The following is a 19,581-nucleotide window of genomic DNA, read 5'->3' as shown; positions in this document are numbered from 1 at the left end:
ATCATGATCTAGTAGCATGACTTCCAGAACAGGATTACCGTACCACTCTGGTGCGGATCTTACTCTGGTTGATCTACGAGGTTCGATAGTAACTTGATCTGAAGTTTCATGATCATTATCATTAGCTTCCTCACTAATTGGTGTAGGTGTCACAGGAACCGGTTTCTGTGATGTACTACTTTCCAATAAGGGAGCAGGTACAGTTACCCCATCAAGTTCTACTTTTCTCCCACTCACTTCTTTCGAGAGAAACTCCTTCTCTAGAAAGGATCCATTCTTAGCAACGAAAGTCTTGCCTTCGGATCTGTGATAGAAGGTGTACCCAACAGTTTCCTTTGGGTATCCTATGAAGACACATTTCTCCGATTTGGGTTCGAGCTTATTAGGTTGAAGCTTTTTCAAATAAGCATCACAGCCCCAAACTTTCAGAAATGAAAACTTTGGTTTCTTGCCAAACCACAGTTCATAAGGTGTCGTCTCAACGGATTTCGATGGTGCCCTATTTAACGTGAATGCAGCTGTCTCTAAAGCATAACCCCAAAACGATAGCGGTAAATCTGTAAGAGACATCATAGATCGCACCATATCTAGTAAAGTACGATTACGACGTTCGGACACACCATTACGCTGTGCTATTCTGGGTGGCGTGAGTTGCGAAACTATTCCGCATTGTTTCAAATGTAGACCAAACTCGTAACTCAAATATTCTCCTCCACGATCAGATCGTAGAAACTTTATTTTCTTGTTACGATGATTTTCAACTTCACTCTGAAATTCTTTGAACTTTTCAAATGTTTCAGACTTATGTTTCATTAAGTAGATATACCCATATCTGCTTAAATCATCTGTGAAGGTGAGAAAATAACGATATCCGCCACGAGCCTCAATATTCATCGGACCACATACATCTGTATGTATGATCTCCAACAAATCCGTTGCTCTCTCCATAGTACCGGAGAACGGCGTTTTAGTCATCTTGCCCATGAGGCACGGTTCGCAAGTACCAAGTGATTCATAATCAAGTGATTCCAAAAGTCCATCAGTATGGAGTTTCTTCATGCGCTTTACACCGATATGACCTAAACGGCAGTGCCACAAATAAGTTGCACTATCATTATCAACTCTGCATCTTTTGGCTTCAACATTATGAATATGTGTATCACTACTATCGAGATTCATCAAAAATAGACCACTCTTCAAGGGTGCATGACCATAAAAGATATTACTCATATAAATAGAACAACCATTATTCTCTGATTTAAATGAATAACCGTCTCGCATCAAACAAGATCCAGATATAATGTTCATGCTCAACGCTGGCACCAAATAACAATTATTTAGGTCTAAAACTAATCCCGAAGGTAGATGTAGAGGTAGCGTGCCGACCGCGATCACATCGACTTTGGAACCATTTCCCACGCGCATCGTCACCTCGTCCTTTGCCAGTGTTCGCTTAATCCGTAGTCCCTGTTTCGAGTTGCAAATGTTAGCAACAGAACCAGTATCAAATACCCAGGTGCTACTGCGAGCTCTAGTAAGGTACACATCAATAACATGTATATCACATATACCTTTGTTCACCTTGCCATCCTTCTTATCCGCCAAATACTTGGGGCAGTTCCGCTTCCAGTGTCCAGTCTGCTTGCAGTAGAAGCACTCAGTTTCAGGCTTAGGTCCAGATTTGGGTTTCTTCTCCTGAGCAGTAACTTGCTTACTGTTCTTCTTGAAGTTCCCCTTCTTCTTCCCTTTGCCCTTTTTCTTGAAACTGGCGGTCTTGTTGACCATCAACACTTGATGCTCCTTCTTGATTTCTACCTCCGCAGCCTTTAGCATTGCGAAGAGCTCGGGAATTGTCTTATCCATCCCTTGCATGTTATAGTTCATCACGAAGCTCTTGTAGCTTGGTGGCAGTGATTGAAGAACTCTGTCAATGACACTATCAACAGGAAGATTAACTCCCAGTTGAGTCAAGTGATTATGATACCCAGACATTTTGAGTATATGTTCACTGACAGAACTATTCTCCTCCATCTTGCAGCTATAGAATTTATTGGAGACTTCATATCTCTCAATCCGGGCATTTGCTTGAAATATTAACTTCAACTCCTGGAACATCTCATATGCTCCATGACGTTCAAAACGTCGTTGAAGTCCCGATTCTAAGCCGTAAAGCATGGCACACTGAACTATCGAGTAGTCATCAGCTTTGCTCTGCCAGACGTTCATAACATCTGGTGTTGCTCCAGCAGCAGGCCTGGCACCTAGCGGTGCTTCCAGGACGTAATTCTTCTGTGCAGCAATGAGGATAATCCTCAAGTTACGGACCCAGTCCGTGTAATTGCTACCATCATCTTTCAACTTTGCTTTCTCAAGGAACGCATTAAAATTCAACGGAACAACAGCACGGGCCATCTATCTACAATCAAACATAGACAAGCAAGATACTATCAGGTACTAAGTTCATGATAAATTTAAGTTCAATTAATCATATTACTTAAGAACTCCCACTTAGAAAGACATCCCTCTAATCTTCTAAGTGATCACGTGATCCAAATCAACTAAACCATAACCGATCATCACGTGAAATGGAGTAGCTTTCAATGGTGAACATCAATATGTTGATCATATCTACTATATGATTCACGCTCGACCTTTCGGTCTCAGTGTTCCGAGGCCATATCTGCATATGCTAGGCTCATCAAGTTTAACCTGAGTATTCTGCGTGTGCAAAAACTGGCTTGCACCCGTTGTAGATGGACGTAGAGCTTATCACACCCGATCATCACGTGGTGTCTGGGCACGACGAACTTTGGCAACGGTGCATACTCAGGGAGAACACTTTTATCTTGAAATTTAGTGAGAGATCATCTTATAATGCTACCGTCAATCAAAGCAAGATAAGATGCATAAAAGATAAACATCACATGCAATCAATATAAGTGATATGATATGGCCATCATCATCTTGTGCTTGTGATCTCCATCTCCGAAGCACCGTCATGATCCCCAATGTCACCGGCATGACACCTTGATCACCATCGTAGCATCGTTGTCGTCTCGCCAATCTTATGCTTCCAAGACTATCGCTACCGCTTAGTGATAAAGTAAAGCATTACAGCGCAATTGCATTGCATACAATAAAGCGACAACCATATGGCTCCTGCCAGTTGCCGATAACTCGGTTACAAAACATGATCATCTCATACAATAAAATTTAGCATCATGTCTTGACCATATCACATCACAACATGCCCTGCAAAAACAAGTTAGACGTCCTCTACTTTGTTGTTGCAAGTTTTACGTGGCTGCTACGGGCTTAGCAAGAATCGTTCTTACCTACGCATCAAAACCACAACGATAGTTTGTCAAGTTGGTGTTGTTTTAACCTTCGCAAGGACCGGGCGTAGCCACACTTGGTTCAACTAAAGTTGGAGAAACTGACACCCGCCAGCCACCTGTGTGCAAAGCATGTCGGTAGAACCAGTCTCGCGTAAGCGTACGCGTAATGTCGGTCCGGGCCGCTTCATCCAACAATACCACCGAACCAAAGTATGACATGCTGGTAAGCAGTATGACTTATATCGCCCACAACTCACTTGTGTTCTACTCGTGCACAACATCAACGCATAAAACCTAGGCTCGGATGCCACTGTTGTGGAACGTAGTAATTTCAAAAAAATTCCTACGCACACGCAAGATCATGGTGATGCATAGCAACGAGAGGGAAGAGTGTTGTCTACGTACCCTCGTAGACCGGCAACGGAAGCGTTGACACAATGTAGAGGAAGTAGTCGTACGTCTTCCCGATCCGACCGATCCAAGTACCGAACGTACGGCACCTCCGAGTTCTGCACACATTCAACTCGGTGACGTCCCTCGAGCTCCGATCCAGCAAAACGTTGAGGGAGAGTTTCGTCAGCACGACGACGTGATGACGGTGATGATGTTCTACCGACGCAGGGCTTCGCCTAAGCACCGCTACGATATGACCGAGGTGGAATATGGTGGAAGGGGGCACCGCACACGGCTGAGGAACGATCACGAAGATCAACTTGTGTGTCATGGGGTGTCCCCTTGCCTCCGTATATAAAGGAGCAAGAGGGGGAGGTGCGGCCGGCCCTAGGGGTGCGCCTGGAGGAGTCCTACTCCCACCAGGAGTAGGACTCCCCTCTCTTGCCTTGTTGGAAAAGGAAGGAGGAATGGATAAAGAGGAAAGGGGAGCGACGCCCCCCCTTCCTTGTCCTATTATTTGGACTAAGGGGGGAGGGGGCGCGCGGCCTGCCCTGGCCGGCCCTCCTATTCTCCCTTATGGCCCATGTAGGCCCAATAACCCCCTGGGGGGTTCCGGTAACCACTCGGTACTCCGGTAAAATCCCGATTTCATCCGGAACGTTTCCGATACCCAAATATAGGCTTCCAATATATCAATCTTTATGTCTCGACCATTTCGAGACTCCTCTTCATGTCCGTGATCACATTCGGGACTCCGAACAACCTTCGGTACATCAAAACACAAAAACCCTAATTACAATCGTCACCGAACTTTAAGCGTGCGGACCCTACGGGTTCGAGAACTATGTAGACATGACCGAGACACGTTTCCGGTCAATAACCAATAGCGGAACCTAGATGCTCATATTGGCTCCTACATATTCTACGAAGATCTTTATCGATCAGACCGCATAACAACATACGTTGTTCCCTTTGTCATCGGTATGTTACTTTCCTGAGATTCGATCGTCGGTATCTCAATACCTAGTTCAATCTCGTTACCGGCAAGTCTCTTTACTCGTTCCGTAATACATCATCCCGCAACTAACTTATTAGTTGCAATGCTTGCAAGGCTTAAGTGATGTGCATTACCGAGAGGGCCCAGAGATACCTCTCCAACAATCGGAGTGACAAATCCTAATCTCGAAATACGCCAACCCAACAAGTACCTTTGGAGACACCTATAGAGCACCTTTATAATCACCCAGTTACGTTGTGACGTTTGGTAGCACACAAAGTGTTCCTCCGGTAAACGGGAGTTGCATAATCTCATAGTCATAGGAACATGTATAAGTTATGAAGAAAGCAATAGCAACAAACTAAATGATCAAGTGCTAAGCTAACGGAATGGGTCAAGTCAATCACATCATTCTCCTAATGATGTGATCCCGTTAATCAAATGACAACTCATGTCTATGGTTAGGAAACATAACCATCTTTGATCAACGAGCTAGTCAAGTAGAGGCATACTAGTGACACTCTGTTTGTCTATGTATTCACATATGTATTATGTTTCCGGTTAATACAATTCTAGCATGAATAATAAACATTTATCATGATATAAGGAAATAAATAATAACTTTATTATTGCCTCTAGGGCATATTTCCTTCACACTCGGGCGCGAGGCGCGACCCGGTGGCGGAGAGATTGGCCCCACGGGCCAGATCTGGGCTCGCGGGCCCGACGACGAAGTGGGGCGCGGTGGAGGCGACATGTGACGCCCCGCGGTTGGCTCGGGCAATGGTGGAGCGGACGTGGCGCTCCTTGATTCGTCGGGGTGACGCGGCTGGTGGACGCGTCCGGCGTGGGCGGACGTGTCCGGCGCGGAAGGAGAGGGCGGATCTAGGGTTTCGCCCGAAATTTCGGAGGGGAGGCCTTTTTATAGGTAGGAGGAGGTAGGAGTGTCCAAATGAGGTGTAGTTTTTGCCCACACAATCGTGATCCGATGACGGAGGACATGGAAGTGGTTTAGATGGGTTATTGGGCCATTTTGGAGGGGTGTTGGGCTGCAACACAAAAGAGGCTTTAGCGGTTCCCCGGTTAACCGTTGGAGCATAAAACAGCCTTCAAATGGGACGAAATTTGACAGGCGGTCTACCGATGGTGTACCAAGGCCACTTGGCAAATCTTGATCCATTCCGAGAATGTTTAACACCCGCTCACGAAAAGAGACAAAAGGAGTACGCCGGTGCATGTGGGAGTGTCGGATTGCGAAACGGACAACGGGGAAAACGCTCGGATGCATGAGCGAACACGTATGCAAATGAGATGCACATGATGACATGATATGAAATGCATGACATGAACAAAATGCAAAAACGAAGACAAAACCCAACCACGAAAAGACATCTCATATCGCATCTCCGAAAAGGGCAAGAGTCAGAGTTACAAATATGGAAAGTTGTACACCACCATCCCTCGCCTTCTCCCCTCTAGTCTCGTCCTTCGATGGTGGCAAATTGAGAACCGGCGATGGTGGTGCTAGCGCGAGGCGGGCGGCGCCGCGAGCTCTCATCCCGAGGAAGTCGCGGGAGGCTCGAGATGGAGATGGTCGCGCCAGCGGTCTTTTGAGCAGCGTCGCCTAACGAGCTCCACGCACGAGGAGGTGTCTCCATGGTCCACGAGCGTGCGCAGCCACGTCCCCTCGCTAACGTCGGCCTCGCCGCAAAAGAGGGTTAGCCCGCCCAGGCTACCGGTCAAGTTACGTCTAGAGGCGAGGAGGGGGAGCAGCCACGCCCAGAGGAGGTCGTTCTCGGCGCTCGCATCCTCGTCGTCGACCTTGCCCAAACGGCAGGTCGCTGCTGCTGGCCGAGGTCGCCCAGGTCATCACCGCCCCCGCCGGCCTGCAGCTCATCCTACCCAAAGGCAGGGTATGTACAGTCGCTTGCTCCCCCTTCCTCCCCTTGTCGATCTCCAGAGGTGTTGATTTGTTTGGGTTGTTCGATTCAGTGCTTCGAGCGAGGATGACTGTGAGTGGTTGGGCATGGGATAGCCTAGCGCCTGTAGATACAGGATAGATTTGTGCTTCACTAATTGTTACACATGCAGCTATGCAATTACCCCAAGTGGAATTAAATTACTTGTAGAATGATAGCCGTAATATTATAGTGCTGGTCCCAGTATCCGGTTATCCTTTGATAAAAAACAATTTGTTGCAAAATTAATAATAAGTATGTGCCCTTTTTTTCTCAGATGAATGCAAGACGGCTTGCATAGTTCTCAGACTGGAATATGTGGAATGTGCTATGTGCCCAACATCTCTATCTACTCCACTGTGATCTAACTCACATGTCAAAGAATCACATAATACATTTGTGTGAAGGAGGTGCAAGAACCTACTTATCTTGCAATAGAAAGTACTGCAAGACATGTTTATCCAGAGAATATTGTGTTGGATGCTTGCTTCAAATTGGCTAATCTAACTCTTCTAATAGATAATTTACTGGCCAATCAGCAGTGTTATGTATTTCGACCAATGTCAGCTAATTTCCAGCTATAAACAGGCAAGTATAATTTAATCTTCATTTTCATGGACTTGAATCTGAATATATTTTGGTTTAGTACATTATCTAAACTATTACTTTTGGGGTTTGCTATGAGGCATTGGGTTTTAAATACTTTCTTAAGAGTTGTGTGAAATAGCGTTTATTCCAAGAAATTGCAATGTATATAGTGCTAATTTCTTTTATATTTTTATTTTAAAAATTGTTCCTCGACACTTCAAACTTAGAATTTTCACAATTAACTCTTAAATCGGAAATTAGCTGCCATGGCCTGAATTATCATGGATCGAGTGTGTTTTTTGAAAGATTTTTCTATTGACAATCCTTTTATATGTTTACCTTCTAGGAAGTATGTGCATTCCTTCTTGCAGACAGATATGTTATGTCAATGAACACGAGGAGGAATTGTTGCTTGTATAGCTTTGTTCTACATGGATGATAGTTTTCTCAGGTTGTTGAATGTTGGAAACGTGGATTCTCAGTCACAAAATACATAGCAGACCTTCGGATCCATGGATGTAGCCGGCAAGGGCGCCATCAACCTGGGCTACCTTAGAGCTTAGGCAACCATGCTGTATTTGATGTGAACAGTTCATAACTTCATATCAATAGCTCGATTAACTTGTCTGTGTCTCATGTGTGGTTGAATACTAATTCTAAGTTTCTAACCCTATTGCAGTCTGTGCTACCATTTGATCTAAAAAACTGAACCATGAAAGGTTCGCTGTTAAATCAGTATGCGACATGGTGACGGTTGCAAGATACTGGAATGTCACAATCATCGTGCCGTACATGGATAAAACTTCATTTTGGGTTGCCCAGTTCAGCATTTCTTTCTGCAGTCAATGCAATTCTTAACATTTCAGTTAAGGACTGCCTTTGTCTTACCCTTTTCTCTTCCTTTCCCTACAGTGAGTTCCGAGATATATTTGATGTATACTACTTCATAGCATCATTGAAAGGTGAGGTCCGGATACTACAAGAGCTGCTTCCAAGGCTGAAAAGGAGAGTTGAATAGGGCTATCTTTGCTCCTTGCCGCCCTTCAGTTGGTCTGATACATCCTATTACCATAATCATGTTTCTTTGCATCTCTCCATTTCTCGTGATGTATCTAAATCATATGCGTACCCAAATAAATATTGTAAGTAGTAATTTATGGGAAAACATATTTTACCAATGATAAAGAAGTACACGATCCTTCATATGAATAAAACACGTGCACGGCCTGAAAATAATGGGCTACCCACGGAGATTCAGAAACCGAGGTGCCATTTCAGTTTTCATGCACTTGGATTTACCCCCTGAAATAGAAGAGTTGGGCAGGTGTGTGGTTCAAATTCTTCGTCGGAATGGACCCTTTTGTGGTTCTCCACTTGCGGTATGAGATGGACATACTTGCCTTCTCTGGGTGTACACATGGTAGCAGGAAAGATAAGGCTGGGGAGGTTAGAAGGATGAGATATTGCAGTTCTGGCAAGTGGATCTGCACAAACGAGTATGTGTTTGACTGTGCAGGTGATAAGGGAGCTGAAGCTGCTGGACAACGGCGATCTTGCAGAGGTCATCACAATCCTTGTTCCGAATAGGTCCGTCGGGTTTAGCATCCCTTGCCTTGCTGCACTCTCCTGGAAGGTAATGTTTGTCACTCATTGCGCGCGCGTGTGTGTGTAGGATACGTCGTGATGAAAATGATATTCTAAAACAACCCTTCATGTTTGGGCACAAGTTGACTCTTCCCACCCGTGTACAGAGATGATTGAATTCTCAAGTCCCGTCAATTGCTTTGCCATGTTTTGTAAGAGAAAATGTATGTGTTGATTACTACTATGTTTTTGGTTAGTTGTTGAACCTGGCAATGTGTGTGTATTACTTGACACTGTACATTCGATGCTTCATGGTGTTCCAATACAACCCCATCTAGCTAAGCTTGTTGGTAGTATTGGACAAAAACAATAGATATTTCAACTTTGACAAATTAGGATATGTCTGTTTCAAGCGTGTTGTGCTTATGTTTAATTTACTCTTGTGCGTGAGGTTTTCTCATTGTCCCTAGCTCTGTACATTGTTCCTAGGAGTTGTTCCTGTTGTTTAGTAAAGCTTTATAATGATGCACTGGGTTTAGAACCACAACCACAATCTCTTCCTATTTTTTATCATCTTCTTGTTTAGAACCACAACCTACGATATCTTTCTATTTTTTATCATCTTCTTGTTTAGTACCACAACAGATAAGCATCACTTGAGACTTCTTCTCTAAACAAGTAAGCATCATGGGCAGTGGGTATGAGGACATTGGAAAAATGATATTTGGGGTGGTGATTTCACCAATGCTGCTTGGTTAGATGATATATCTCCTGATAATGCAATGTGTTTTCAATTTTGTGAGTTTGACCTTTTATAGAAAGCTTTTCAATTGCAGGTCTATCTCTTATGGATGGATGGTCACATGGGAGTAATCAGTTGACTAGCTATGAAGATTGCTGAGATTGACAAAAACGCAAAAATGATCCAGTCGATGGAACTATTATAAAACTCCTGAAGGAGGTAACCCTTTACAAAAGGGTGCAAATGTTACTGTCTCCTGCTATATTTGACAGTAAAAAACCAGTCAACAAGTAGTCAACTATTCTTGATTGAAAGTCTGCAAGTAGTCAAGTGGTCTTACGGAAGGCCATTCTAGAAGATCTTTGCTTGTTGTAGTTATATAGTTTACCTCAATTTTTTGCCAGTAGCTAGCACCGTATTTTAATCTTTGTGGCTTTGGCAAGGATTTTTTTGTCCGCTCTTTTTCTTGTACCAAATTAACTCCTTTGACTCTGATGCGATTAAGCTTTGTTATAATAATATGTTGAGAGCAGGCTAGCATTGCTTTTATGCAGTTGGGCATAAATTGCAAACAACAAATAGAAAGGGACGCCTTTCACCTGACACCGCCCCAACTAAAACTTAGGCGGACAACCGAATGTGTGGAAACCTAACACCGCCCCAACTAAAACTTAGGCGGACAGCCGAATGTGCGGAAACAAGATAAGAGCGCACAGGCACACCTCAGGAGGCGCCACCAGGTGGCGCCCCAGCCTTAGTTATGTATAAGGGTGTGTATGGAGGAGCGTTGTATCTATCGAAAGATGTAGATGTGAGTGCACACAAGGAATTAGACAAGTCCATACCCTCGATGGTGGAGGTAATACTCTACTCATGTGTATGTGGTGTTCTTGCTCTTGCATGTAAAGTACACAAGGATGTTCAACCCTCAGCCCAATGTCCCTCGCCGGTCTATATAGAGTGCGGCAAGAGGGGTATCATGATGTGTCAGTATTAATGATGTAGTTAAGGTTCATGAACGATCCACTGTTTCCTAGCTATAACTTAGTTATAACGACCGCAGTTAACTAGATATAATGTCACCGGGAAACGACTACACTTAATGCTTACTCGAGATTGTGGGCTAAGGCTGCATTACTTGGCTGACTGTTGGCCTGTTGGTAAAACGACTGGAAATCCTTGCCCGGTTAGAGGAAAAGACGCCTGACTGGAAGATGACCCACTTACTAGGCCACATTATGGAATGTAACCTTCGTGGGCTTGGTCCTTTAGCTGGTCCTTATGTCGTTGTGGGCCTCCCAGGTGGGCATTCCCTCCTTAGAAGCCCTGGGTTCCCGATGGTCTTGCTGCAGAAATTGAATGTGCCTCAGATAGAAAGGTGCTGAGTGCTGACTGACCGATGCTCGAGGTGCCATTTTTGTGGGCCATTTGATTGTTCTTATGCTTGAGAAATATAACTTGATACGCATTTGAGACACGCAGACTGATTGCTTATACTGTGTAAATTCATAACTATTACTTCGACAATATTTATCTTGTTCTATTTGGCGACTCTAGTTACAACTTTATCTTGGGGTATTTTCGTTAGAAGATTTATCCATGCGTTGTAAAGGTTATATATTTTTTGTGCTATAATGTGCTAGTTGTAGACTTGTGGTAGCTCTTAGGCAGTCACCATAGTTTTTTTTATTTTGTATACTACACGTGACATGAATTCCTAAGGTCCAAATATGCAGGGATTGGGATTTGGGAATTTTGAGGGTTTGATGGGATTGGGTGGAGGGAAGGGGATCACCAAAGCCCTCCAACCCCTCAAACCTCACATGTGTGAAAAAGACCAATACCAAACAAGGCCTTAGGTGACGGATTTTTATTTGGATGTGTAAAGGCCTTATTTCTGTGGGTGCATGCAATCTGCACTGGTGGTTGAGTCTGCATCCCCTCACCGTCCTTCGAGCTTGAAACATGCTCGGACCAAAGCGTGTGATCCTTCATCGCCGGATGCCCTTGGCTAGGATTTTGTGGGTGGCACGGAAGGTAGGGTTTCGAAGGCTTGAGGTCTCTTTTCAGACTAGGTTTTCATGGCGGCAACTTCAAGCTCCGTGTTAGCGTAGCAGCACTATCTGGAAGCAATGACGAAGGAGTTAGGCCACACTGAGGATGATCGAGACGACTCGTAATTTTGAGGAGGCAAAGTAGAAGGCTGAACAATGTATCGGTTGGCTATAGCTCGAGTTCATACGGATAGAGACTATGCCAAGATCTGGTTGTACAAGACAAGGTTTTAAATTTCGAACATCACCAAAATATGCGAAAATTTGAAAATCATTTCATATTCTGAGTTTCCAATATTCAATAAATTTTAATGCTTTTAACCAAATTTAAATTTTAGCTTGAATTGGGTTCGGAATTTCAGGGTTACAAGTATTTTGGACCCCAACAAAATATGCAAAAATTTATTGAAAATTAGATTTATGGTACACGAATGAGATGGGCCTGGGCACCAAATTCGTGTCCGATAGGAATTAGGAGGAAGGGAGAGTAAAACATGCCGACGATTTGTAGCCTAGAACCAAACCACCCGCGACAGCGAATAGAAAATTGAGAGGGTTAAACCCTCACAGTAACACGCCCCCGCCCCTTAATCCATTCCCTCTACAAAAAAACCCTACATCCCTATCGCTCCCCTTCCACCCTCCACTTCGCCGCCGCCTCCTCTTCACCACCAACCTTGCTTGTCGCGCGCCTCCGCGCCGCCGCCGCCATGGCGACCTCACTCTCATCCCACTCCCAGCTGCGCGCATGCCCCTCCCACGCCCACCGCGCCACCGTGCTCTCCCGCTCCCTCCTCCCCTTCCCGCGCCGTCACCACGGCTCCTCCCGCCGCGGCCTCTCCGCCCGCTCCGCCTCCTCCAACGGCGCCGCGCAGGACACCGCCGTCACCGTACGCCACTTCGCCGCGGAGCCTACCAAGGGCGGCAAGCTCGCCGGCGTCAAGAAGATCATGATTCTCGGCGCGGGGCCTATCGTCATCGGCCAGGCGTGCGAGTTCGACTACTCCGGCACACAGGCTTGCAAGGCGCTCGTCGAGGAGGGATACGAGGTGGTGCTCGTCAACTCCAACCCGGCCACCATCATGACCGACCCCGACCTCGCCCACCGCACTTACATCGGGCCCATGACCCCGCCGCTCGTCGAGGGCATCATCGCCAATGAGCGCCCCGATGCGCTCCTCCCCACCATGGGCGGACAGACGGCGCTCAACCTCGCCGTCTCTCTCGCTGAATCCGGCGCGCTCGATCGCCTCGGTGTGCGCCTCATCGGCGCTTCCCTCCCTGCTATCCGCGCTGCGGAGGACCGCCAGCTCTTCAAGCAGGCCATGGACCGCATCGGACTCAAGACGCCCCCCTCTGGCATCGGCACCACGCTTGAGGAGTGCCTCGCAATCGCCAAGGACATTGGCGAGTTCCCCCTGATTGTCCGGCCTGCTTTCACACTTGGTGGCACTGGGGGAGGCATCGCGTATAACAGGGCCGAGTTTGAGGACATTTGCCGGTCTGGTCTGGCGGCTTCACACACGCAGCAGGTGCTTGTGGAGAAATCCCTGCTCGGGTGGAAGGAGTATGAGCTGGAGGTGATGCGTGACATGGCGGACAATGTGGTCATCATCTGCTCCATTGAGAACATCGACCCCATGGGCGTGCATACAGGTGATTCGATCACGGTAGCGCCTGCTCAGACGCTCACTGACAAGGAGTACCAGAGACTCAGGGACCATTCGGTGGCCATCATCCGGGAGATTGGTGTGGAATGCGGTGGCTCCAATGTGCAGTTCGCGGTTAACCCTGCGGATGGGGAGGTCATGGTGATTGAGATGAACCCCAGGGTGTCAAGGTCATCAGCTCTTGCATCAAAGGCGACTGGGTTCCCGATAGCCAAGATGGCAGCAAAACTCTCAGTAGGTTATACGTTGGACCAGATTCCAAATGATATCACAAAGAAGACGCCTGCTAGCTTTGAGCCCTCCATTGACTATGTTGTCACAAAGGTAGCCATTTTGAATCTCTTTGCAACCTCCTTGGGGCAAATAGTATTTGGTTCATTGTAGAAATTTTGCATCCATCCAACATTAACTTTGTGTTGTGTAGATGGTGTTTGCTGCAACTTCCAACTGTAGTACCGATAGCTTACTCTTTATGTGCTCTGCATGCCATAGAACTTTTCAACTGCTAATGATTGGTTTGGCCAGTATACTCAAGATATTTTAACAGGATGAGTAAAATTTCTTATTCCTTGCTTAAGGGAATTGTCATATGTGCATCGGCATCTCCCTGTCAGAAGTTCAATGGTGCTTCTTTATTCGACTAAAGATAAAGTAGTACTGTTTAGTTATCCTTTATCTCTTGCACGGTTTACTTCATGTTGCTTCACTAATCATTCTTATCTTCTTGGCTACATTAGTCAATTCAGAATCCAAACATCACAATCAGATGAGTTCCTATTTTGTTCTTTATATTGGAGCTCTGCATCTTTGACTAATCTAATTGCTGTGTTCCTACTTCTAATTGCTAGCCCACCAAATATTAATCTGTAAAGCATAACCTGATATCAAGGAGACTGTCATGTTTGTAAATTTCTTTCTATCTCATAGCTTTTCTTAGATATTATCTCATGTTGTTCTTACTGCAAATAATTTAACATCCGCATGTTGGAATATACTCGAGAAGCAGCAAACAATGATCTTGCTACTTATATTGATTTGCTCATTTGCATGCTCTTTATGTTTTTCATCATTCGGAGGTTGTACTTGTACTGTTAGTTCAGCTCAGCTAATGTATTGTATTTGCTTTGCAGATACCGCGATTTGCGTTTGAGAAATTCCCTGGTTCTGAACCAATATTAACCACACAGATGAAGTCTGTTGGTGAGTCAATGGCATTAGGGCGCACCTTCCAGGAATCTTTCCAGAAAGCTGTTCGTTCATTGGAGACTGGCTTTGCAGGGTGGGGTTGTGCGCCCATCAAGGAACTTGACTGGGACTGGGAAAAGATAAAATATAGCTTACGTGTACCTAATCCAGATCGTATCCATGCTGTTTATGCTGCTTTCAAGAAAGGCATGAGGGTTGAAGACATTCATGAAATTAGTTTTATTGATAAATGGTTCCTTACAGAGCTCAAGGAGCTAGTTGATGTTGAGCAGTTCCTTATTTCAAACAACTTAGACCAGCTCTCAAAAGATGACTTCTATCAAGTGAAGAGGAGGGGTTTTAGTGACAAGCAGATTGCATTTGCGACATCTTCGTCAGAAAGTGATGTGAGAGCGAGGCGTTCTGCATTAGGAGTCACTCCAACATACAAGCGTGTTGATACCTGTGCCGCTGAGTTTGAAGCCAACACCCCGTATATGTACTCTTCATATGAGTATGAATGCGAGTCAGCTCCAACTAATCGGAAGAAAGTCTTAATATTGGGTGGTGGACCCAATAGGATAGGGCAGGGTATTGAGTTTGATTACTGCTGTTGCCATGCCTCATTTGCGCTCCGAGAGGTTTGTTTTTACTTCATTTGATTCCACCTTACTTTTTATGGCCAGTGTTTCATCACGAGTTGAATAGGCAATTACATTCTGGTATGGGCCTCCTTTTTTAAATATAAAATTGTAGTGCTGACGTAATAAATTTCTTTGTCAGGCCGGATATGAGACTATAATGATGAACTCCAATCCGGAGACTGTCTCAACTGACTATGATACCAGCGACCGGCTGTACTTTGAACCATTGACAGTTGAGGATGTAACAAATGTCATTGATTTGGAGCGCCCGGATGGTATAATTGTGCAGTATGGAGGGCAAACTCCTCTAAAGCTCGCCCTTCCGATACAACGCCATCTAGAGGAGAAGAAGCTGCGGTCTGCTTCAGGCACAGGATTTGTGAAGATATGGGGAACGTCACCCGATTCTATTGATGCCGCAGAGGACAGAAAAAGATTTAACGCAATTCTTGAAGAGCTTGGGATTGAGCAACCTAAAGGAGGGATAGCAAGAAGTGAGTCTGATGCGTTGTCAATTGCTTCAGAAGTAGGCTACCCTGTTGTTGTCCGGCCCTCATATGTTCTTGGTGGACGAGCAATGGAGATTGTGTACAATGATGAAAAATTGATAAAGTACCTTGCGACTGCAGTGCAAGTAGATCCAGAACGACCTGTCCTGGTGGATAAATATCTGAATGATGCAATTGAAATTGATATTGATGCATTGGCAGACTCAGTTGGGAATGTTGTGATCGGTGGAATTATGGAGCATATTGAGCAGGCTGGTATACATTCTGGTGATTCTGCATGTTCCCTTCCCACTAGAACGGTCTCAACCAAGTGCTTAGATATTATTCGGTCATGGACCACAAAGCTTGCGAAGCGTCTCAATGTCTGTGGGCTCATGAACTGCCAGTACGCTATCACTCCTACTGGTGAGGTGTACCTTCTTGAGGCAAATCCGCGAGCTTCACGCACAGTCCCTTTTGTCTCAAAAGCAATTGGCCACCCGTTGGCTAAATATGCATCTCTGATCATGTCTGGAGTGACCTTGCCAGAGCTTGGGTTTACGAAAGAAGTGATTCCTAAGCATGTTTCTGTCAAGGAGGCTGTTCTTCCATTTGAGAAATTCCAAGGCTGTGACATTCTTCTTGGACCAGAGATGCGCAGCACTGGAGAGGTTATGGGCATTGACTATGAGTTTTCTGGCGCGTTTGCAAAGGCCCAGATTGCCGCTGGACAGATACTCCCTGTAAGTGGCACTGTGTTTGTTAGCCTAAACGACTTGACGAAACGCCACCTTGCTGAAATTGGGCGTGGGTTCCGTGAACTTGGGTTCAACATCATTGCAACATCTGGAACAGCCAAAGTACTTCAGCTTGAGGGCATTACAGTGGAGCCAGTTCTGAAGATACACGAGGGGCGACCAAATGCCAGAGATATGCTCAAGAATGGTCAGATACAGGTGATGGTGATAACAAGCTCTGGCGATGACCTTGACTCGAGAGATGGCCTCCAGCTGCGTAGGCTAGCTCTGGCCTACAAGGTGCCCATAATCACAACTGTGGATGGTGCACGGGCCACCATGGACGCCATCAAGAGTATGAAGAACAAGTCAATTGAGATTCTTGCATTGCAAGACTATTTCCAGCCTGCTGATGCACCACAGAAGCTGCCCGCCGCACAAGTTGCCCCTTAGGGTCATATACCCTCATCATGCTCGCCCTTTTCCCATCTAATGTCTTTATTCTAATATGAACTAGAATCCTGCGCCATGAAGGATTTTGTTAGTCACACCTACTGCATGCGCAAAGGCAAGTGTCGAGATCACATTTGGTTGCTGAGTGTTGGGAGTCAAAAATTGATATTGGGGATTTGTATTTTTACCGTGTAAGAGTAGGGTCGGCATCTATCTATCTATAGAATAAGGCCCCCAGTTGCAATCTGATGGTGGTATCATCTCCATACTGGAGCATGTACTTGTATCCCCGTGGCGCAAATTTGTGCAACCTATCTATATTGTACTGTATTTGTCCCCAAACATTGTGATGATAATTTTTATCTCCCATGCTCCTGGTTACCCATGGTTTTTATCAGGTTCTCTTGCAGTTTGTTTGCATCTCCACATAAAAATCCTGCTGCGCTTGAATTTTGGAGGAGAATTTAATCGTCTCAATGTTTGTTAGTTATGTTTTGTGTCGGCAAATGATCATTCTGTTTGGTTTTTTTTTTTGAAGCTAGGCAATCTCTCTTTCGTAGACACGTTGAGATGGTTGATGTGATGTGAGGACGGGGGACAGATAATTCCAGGATAGTTGTCAAACAAGCGAGCTAACCAAAGGGTGTAGGTGGAGTGAGCAGAAGTCTTTGCCGACGGGAGCGGCTCGTGTGAGCTAGTAGCTGCGGATTCACATGCGCGTTGTAAAACGATTCAATGGTCAAACACACACACAATCGGAGATACATATTTGCCTTCGAAAATTAGAAGAAACATGTTTATGGATGTCTCGCTATCGACTGGCATGTCGACTACTGCTAGACATTTTCGCCTCGGTAAGACATGCTGGTACTGGAAGTAGCCAAGCTCGTGTTTCCTACCCCATCCGTTTCACAATACATGCCTTTCATTTATCAAAATATAAATATATTTAAACATGTTTTAGTATATAGATACATCTATTTTTTAAATAAATGAAAGTCAAATATTTTGGAACGGAGAAAGTACTTCAAAGGATGGATAAGGTCTGGGAGCAATTCCGCCATCCCAATCTACACGAATAGACTTGGAATGAGGGCACCGCGCAGCTGGAATTTGACTTTCACACATGTCATGTCATGCTCCAGTCAAAAGTTCAAAATAGCAGTCAAGCCAGCTCGTCCTCTTGCCACTGTGCTGTTCCGTTCAACGTACGCAAAGCGCCAAGCCAAACGAGGAATGCCAAAGAAACTCGCAGGGCGCTTCTTTTCTCCTCCCGCGACGTTTCCAACTTGTGCGCTTGAATTGACGTGCCTCTTTTCATTCAGGACATTGAATTTTCCTGTTCTTTGCTTTTCCTTCTGAAAAGATCTTGATGCACTTTCATCTTTATGGGTATCAAATTTATACACTTGCAGTTTTTTCTTCTTCTGAACTTGCTGTTTTTTATTTATGAACTTGTAGTTGGGTGTACTTCATTACGTTCTTCGGAAACTGCTATTCTTTTCTACCGCGTATCTAGATGAGAAGTAATTATTGCAATTGAAGATGATGTTAGGCTGGTCGTAATGGTAGTATCATAGCTAGTATCATGCATGCCAACTAGGCAATTTTGATAAGATGTCATAGTATTAAATAAAGAAAAAGAGGATGGAGTATCATATCATGATACCGTATCATAATAAATGCTATACTACTTTGTATCATGCATGACAATAAATAAAGTACTACATGATACTAATATATGATACTATGCATTAGAGAGGTAGTATCATATACTAGTATCATATGATACTAGTATATGATACTCCCCATTACAACCAGCCTCATCCATCGTTTGCGGCCTGTTCCCTGTCTTCCCAGCCTTTTTTATCACCTCGTGATAGTTGTTGTCGGCTTGACGATTTGTCACATAAATGGGTCGGGCGTTGTTTTAGGCATGTCCATTATCTACAAAGTATCACTACCTGGGCTTTTCCTTTTTCTTCATACGCACAAAATATTACACCAGTCAAACTTCAGTCGATCTAGCATGTTTTCGCAGTGCACACACAAGCATGTGCCTTGCTTGTCAAAATAAAAAAAACCTAGAGGGAACAACATTCCCTCGATGGGGGGGGGGGGGGGGGTCGTCTTAAATTGTTGTTTCTCATGCGATAGGAGAAACGAAGACAAACAAAAATAAAAATAAAATAAAATGCAAAGTCAGTTAAAATCGCGTTGTACTCTTGATAAGGACATTCCTATCACTATTATCCTCATAGCCCATGTACTTATGATGAGGACATTCCTACCACTATTATCCTTATAGCCCCTGTACTCCTGATAAGGACATTCCTACCAGTGTTATTGTAACACACATGATGCGACTATATCTCCCACGTGTCGAAGCATGACTTAGAGACATAACCGCATGATGGTTTAGTCGCAAGAGAGATAATCTTCACACAATCTCATGTACTGAATAAGAAAGGAATAAAAAGTTGCCTTACAATCGCCACTTCACACAATTAACAAGTAAACATACATCATCCAGAGTACAATCAAGGTTTGACTACGGAACCAAAATAAATGAAGACAACCCCAAATGCAGGCTCCACTACTGATCAACCGGAAAAGGAACAACACAACGATCAAGATCTTTATCGAGCTCCCACTTGAACTCGGAAGCACCCCCTGCACTGGTATCCTCGGCACCTGCAACTGTTTGGAAGTATCCGTGAGTCACGAGGACTCAGCAATCTCACACCCGC

General features: G+C 44.9%; 1 protein-coding gene and 1 long non-coding RNA gene across 5 annotated transcripts; both read left to right on the top strand.

Moving 5' to 3' along the window:
• Window positions 1–6,197: 6,197 nt before the first annotated feature.
• On the top strand, window positions 6,198–10,159 carry LOC123061335 (uncharacterized). Of its 4 annotated transcripts, none has more exons than XR_006428912.1 (4): window positions 6,198–6,641; window positions 6,964–7,127; window positions 7,206–8,907; window positions 9,695–10,159. It is a non-coding gene; the product is annotated as an uncharacterized lncRNA (long non-coding RNA). The 4 variants fall into 4 exon arrangements; XR_006428914.1 differs by having other exon boundaries at window positions 6,964–7,857; window positions 7,954–8,907; XR_006428913.1 differs by having other exon boundaries at window positions 6,964–7,096; window positions 9,695–10,158.
• Window positions 10,160–12,247: 2,088 nt separating this feature from the next.
• Window positions 12,248–17,193, top strand: LOC123061334 (carbamoyl-phosphate synthase large chain, chloroplastic). The gene is made up of 3 exons (XM_044484394.1): window positions 12,248–13,648; window positions 14,455–15,150; window positions 15,293–17,193. The coding sequence occupies exons 1-3, from the start codon at window positions 12,365–12,367 to the stop codon at window positions 16,829–16,831; spliced, it is 3,519 nt and encodes a 1,172-aa protein (XP_044340329.1). The 5' UTR covers window positions 12,248–12,364; the 3' UTR covers window positions 16,832–17,193.
• The last annotated feature ends 2,388 nt before the right edge of the window (window positions 17,194–19,581 follow it).

Source organism: Triticum aestivum, chromosome 3A (genome assembly GCF_018294505.1).
Source record: "Triticum aestivum cultivar Chinese Spring chromosome 3A, IWGSC CS RefSeq v2.1, whole genome shotgun sequence".
Classification (NCBI taxonomy): Eukaryota; Viridiplantae; Streptophyta; class Magnoliopsida; order Poales; family Poaceae; genus Triticum; species Triticum aestivum.
The sequence above is the reverse complement of the archived record's forward strand: the minus strand, read 5'-3'. Positions and strand labels throughout refer to the sequence as shown.

Bases quoted from the DNA above. Each gene is read 5' to 3' on its own strand.
- LOC123061334 (XM_044484394.1), top strand. From the start codon at position 12,365: ATGGCGACCTCACTCTCATCCCACTCCCAGCTGCGCGCATGCCCCTCC. The intron at 13,649-14,454 runs GTAGCCATTTTG...TTTGCTTTGCAG, and splicing joins TTGACTATGTTGTCACAAAG to ATACCGCGATTTGCGTTTGA. The intron at 15,151-15,292 runs GTTTGTTTTTAC...TTTCTTTGTCAG, and splicing joins CCTCATTTGCGCTCCGAGAG to GCCGGATATGAGACTATAAT.